Below are 4,592 nucleotides of genomic sequence, written 5' to 3'. Positions count from 1 at the left end.
GGGTCCCATCCCCTCCTGACCCATCCCAACCTGTCCTGACCCATCCCTGCACGTCCCATCCTTCCCCATCGCATCCCAACCCCACCCCGTCCCATCCATCCCATCCCATCCATCCCCATCTCATCGATCCTACTCCATCTCATCCACTCCGTCCCATCCCGCCCTTTCTGCCCACAGTACGCCATGCTCCTGTCCCTCATCTTCCTCATCGTCCTGGTGGCGGCCGTCGTGGGGTTCGTCTTCAGGCACGAGGTGAGTCTGGGCGGCCGCTGCTGTCTCCAAGATGTTGCAGAGTGAGTTTGATGCTGGTCTTAACCCAAATGCTGTTGCAGATGTCTCTGGAGGGACAGAGGTGCTGCTGGGAGCGGTGCTCAGTTTAGCTAAAATGTGGTTAAAATGTCCCAAAGAGCAGCTTGGTCCCCATAAAGACCAATAAGGTCCCCATAAGGACGAGGCTGGGTGCAGGGTCCACCCGGCTCGGCACGCTGCCCCTCCCCCAGAACAGGCGAAGTAGCCCTGGACTTTAACTTCTGGCTTTGGTCTATCTTCTGCAATAATTTCTGTAATTAAAGCTCCTCTGAGGGTTCCTGCGCCACGGAGCAGCCTGCTTGGGGGGGAGTTGGCACCGCGCAGGTCCTTGTTATTACACACACCATCCCTGCTGCCACAGCGCATCCCAGCCCGCCCTTTAATACAGCGTTTAATTGCCTGGGTGGCCGGGGAAATGTCTGCTGGCCACCGCCGGAGTCATTCCTGTCGTCGCCGAGAGCTGACTAATGCGGGGCTGCAGGTCCCGAAGCGCAGGAGGGGACGGCACTGCTGCAGAGACCTCTCTCTTGCAGATTAAGACAAGCTTTGAGAGTAACCTCAACCTGGCCTTGAGGGACTACAACGTGACGGCGGATTGGCACAGCGATGCCGTCGACACCATCCAGAGAACCGTGAGTGCCCCAGGCTGGCGTCTTGATGGCGGTGGGTGGGTACGCTCGCCTCGCCCCGGGGTGTCCCGTGGGACCCCGTGCGGTATCGGCATCCCCGTCATGGTGCTGGGGGTCCTTTTGCACCACGGGCTTTTGAGTTTGGGAGAAGATGCTGGGTGAGATGGGGGCAGTTCCTAGAGAGGTGTGGGCAGGGGAGCCGTGGGAGTGGTGGTAGGACTAAGGGGGTCAGTACCCTGGTGTGACCGTGCTCCCCAAACGTGCTTCCCCCTCCAGCTGCACTGCTGCGGGGTGCAGAACTACTCGGACTGGGAGAAGACCGATTACTTCACCCAGAGGGGCATCCCCCGGAGCTGCTGCAAGAGCCAGGACGACAGATCGGAGGAGGATCTGAAAGACCCGAGCAAAGCCAAGCTGAAAGTGTTTGTGGATGTAAGTTAAGCTCAGAAACCCCCTTCTGCAGTCCTGGAGGTGAGGAGGGCAGAGCTGGGTGCGTGGAGAAGGGCTTGCCCTTCCCTGGGAGACTTGAAAGGAGAACTGTTCTCTCCATGCAGACACCCTGTGGCCCGGGGACTCCCCTGGGTTGGCGGTAGGGGAAGGGTATGGAGGAACGAGCCCTCCCTCGTGTCTGAGGTCCCCCCCACTCCTTCCTTGGAGGTCAGGGACCAGCTAGACCCAAGTGTTTGTGCTCAGGGCTGTGTTTTGGGAGAACAGGTGAATAAGGACGTAATTTCCCGGTAAAGTTAGTTTTGGCAGTGCTGACGTCTCTCGACGGCCGTGCAAAGTCCTGACCCGCTGGTGAGTGTGGGTGAGTGTGGGTGACGTCATCAGGCAGGGACGGCCGGGTGATGCAAGGGATGTTCCTCTGATGAGTCACCTTGCTCAACCCAATGCTCCCGTTGGGAACAGCCCAAGGGCAGCGCTCCCCTTGATAATGCGGCTGGGCTGGGAGGCTGGTTGGCGCAGCGCTGATAGGGAAATGACTTTGCCGAGGTCGGGCAGGAGGGTGGCAGGGAGAAGCCCTCAGCTGCCCGCGCGGGAGCATCTTCCCCTGGAGCTGCCGGTGCTCTGGGGAGGTGCCGGTTTTCGCTCCTGCGGGGCAAAAAGCACTGGACCCACGTGCTTGCTTTCCCTCCTCTGCAGGGTTGTTTTTTCCTGGTAACGTCAACGATGGAGTCAAAAATGAGCATTGTGGCTGGAATCTCCTTTGGCATTGCGTGCTTCCAGGTAACTCTCCCTTGCTGGCTGGCACAGGAGTGCAGAGTGAAGCTAGCGTGTCTCTGGAGGTATTTAATTTCTGTGCAAAGTCTGGTGTGTGTACAAAAGGCACGGCCTGTTTCAGCCAGAGAGGAGCAGCTATTCTGCAGATTCCCCTTGAATTTAATCTCACCACTGTGCTGTCTCCAGTCTCTTAAACCCAGGGCTGTAGCACCAGCTCTGTTTCTGTGAGCTCAGGTTATGTGAGAAGAGCTCCTGTCTGAAATAACTGACTTTTAAGAAAACCCAAATGGAGCCTGTGCTGTGCCAGGCGAACTCCCTGCGTTTGCTGTTGGCAGGGATCAAATCGTGCCTTTCCTTTTCCTACCCACCGACCTTCCTTTTTACTAGCGAGGCATTTTGGCATCACTTCTGTGTGTGGCTGTGAGCACTCCTGGGGTACCGCTTGTGCTGGCGACTCACACCCCACACAATCGCCTTACCCTGCGATTGCTTCCTCTCCCTCCCGCTCCCCAACCTCTCCTTTACTTTATCCTGTAGGACGCTTCCTGCAGGAGCCGCAGCAGCGGCGTGCTCGCTGGCCCCTGCTCCGGCAGGCTTTATCCGGGCAGGAAACGAGAGGCCCCTGCCCCCAGCTCGGCCGCGCTGGGCGTTGGGCACGCTGACGGCGCGGTGGGGTTTCCCGAGGTGCCAAGGGTTTTCCGATGCTCCGCAGCAGGAGCTGCAGGATGCGCAGCTTTAGCTGGTTTGTGGAAGCTGGCTGGGCTCTCAGCACTGGCCAACTGCAGGGCGAGCTCGGCTGGCCTTGACTTTGGAGGGGCTTGAATTCACCCTCCCCTTGATCAGGCACGCAGAGGCCGTGGTGTGAGCTTCAAGGTGCTGCCCCCCGGGACCACCGGCTGACTGCGCCAGCACGGGGAGAAGGATCCCCGCCAAGATATTTCTCCTGTAACGAGCGTGTCACCATGCGTTTCCCGTGACGGATGCACTGAACTGGGGGAGAGGCGAGAGCCTGCAGTCCCTGGCTGCGGTGTGTGCTACCAAGTGCTTTCGGTTGCGGCTGGGAGAGCCCGAGAGCCGGAGCGGCTCTGCCGTGCCCAGCTGCTCGCCCCAATCTCCTCCTCAGTTGGGCTGTGCTCACTGTGGGGTCACCGAGACGTGACCGACACTCAGATGGTGAGCTGCGTACTCCCAGCCGTGAAATGATCTCAGCTGATGCCAGGCTTGGGAATTGTAACCGGTTCCTGGCTTTTATCGCTCTTTCACAAGCCTTGCTGCGTTGGGCGGCTGGCCGGGACCCATCATGCAAATGTGCCTCTAACTTCGCTGGTGTGGGTCAAACTCCTGCAGGATCCCTGGCCCTAAATGTCTGCGCAGGGGCTGGGAGGCCACGTTGTGATAACAGTAGTGTGTCCTTCGGATGCTGATGCAAAACCAGCAGCCTTGCTTCCCCGCTGTCCTTGCAACAGGGAGAGGTGGCTGCTGTTCTCTAGTGACTGTGTAATTGGCTGTGACGCTCCTGATATCTGTGTAATCGCCGAAATTACTATAAAACAGTAGATGCTTCCTGAAGCAAAATGTAACAGGACGGGACGTGGAGCATCTCTTGCGAGGAGCTTGTTTGGCTGATGCCTGCCAGGATCCTCCGCTTCAGCCTCTCAGTTACTCCCAAGCAGGGTGCAGCAGCCCATGTTGCGGTTTGTAAATCCCACTGTGGATTTGTAAATCCCGTCTTTGGATTTTATAAAACTGACGCTCTGGAGCAATTTGGTAGGCTTTTCCCTTAAAACACCGTGTCCTGGTTTTGCCTACATCTGATGCATGGGGCTTTTTTTCTCTTTTTCAGTTGGTTGGCATCATTCTTGCCTGCTGCCTGTCCCAGTACATCACGAACAATCAGTACGAGATGGTGTAGCTGGCCCCCAGTACGCTGTGGCTGTGGCCGGGTATGTCTGTCCCGCGGCGTAAGCTCGGTGGGCTGCCTCTGCATCCCTGGCTGCTGCCTGGTCACCCCTGGGGACTTTCGGCACGGCGGCGGGTACCACTTTCGGGGGCATGTGGGGATAGAGGACAACTGCAAGACCGTGTCTGCTACATCATTTTAAGCTGTGTATAAATCCAGCCTTGTCTGCTAACGCTTTGTCTTGTGCATTGCAGGGTATGCTCTCCGCAGCCGGGGAGGATACCACCACCTCCAGTTTTCCTCTGGACGCCGCTTCATGAAATCTTGCTTTAAACTGACTGATCTTCTTCTCAACTAGCTCACAGAAACGAGCGCAGCAGCTGTCCTGGTGCGCTCAGGGACTTGTCCTAACACTACTCTGCTGTGCCACCGTGTGGGATAATTAGTGTAGCTGCGGTGGTTACAGCAAGCGCGCTCCCCCGGGCGCCGCAGCCCCTGGCTCTTTGCTTGACGGCGCGCTCGAGTGCTGTGCC

The 4,592-nt window shown here is 58.0% G+C and overlaps 1 protein-coding gene across 1 annotated transcript; it reads left to right on the top strand.

The window, feature by feature from the left end:
* Window positions 1-177: 177 nt before the first annotated feature.
* Window positions 178-4,071, top strand: LOC104077907 (tetraspanin-6-like; the record flags this gene model as incomplete). Its single annotated transcript, XM_009579325.1, has 5 exons — window positions 178-252; window positions 843-941; window positions 1,215-1,370; window positions 2,082-2,165; window positions 4,003-4,071. Coding segments are annotated over 5 exons (483 nt in total), but the record flags the coding sequence as incomplete, so codon positions are not given.
* Window positions 4,072-4,592: the final 521 nt, after the last annotated feature.

This window comes from Fulmarus glacialis, unplaced genomic scaffold, assembly GCF_000690835.1.
Source record: "Fulmarus glacialis isolate BGI_N327 unplaced genomic scaffold, ASM69083v1 scaffold20246, whole genome shotgun sequence".
Classification (NCBI taxonomy): Eukaryota; Metazoa; Chordata; class Aves; order Procellariiformes; family Procellariidae; genus Fulmarus; species Fulmarus glacialis.
This window is presented reverse-complemented; position numbering and strand designations above follow the sequence as displayed.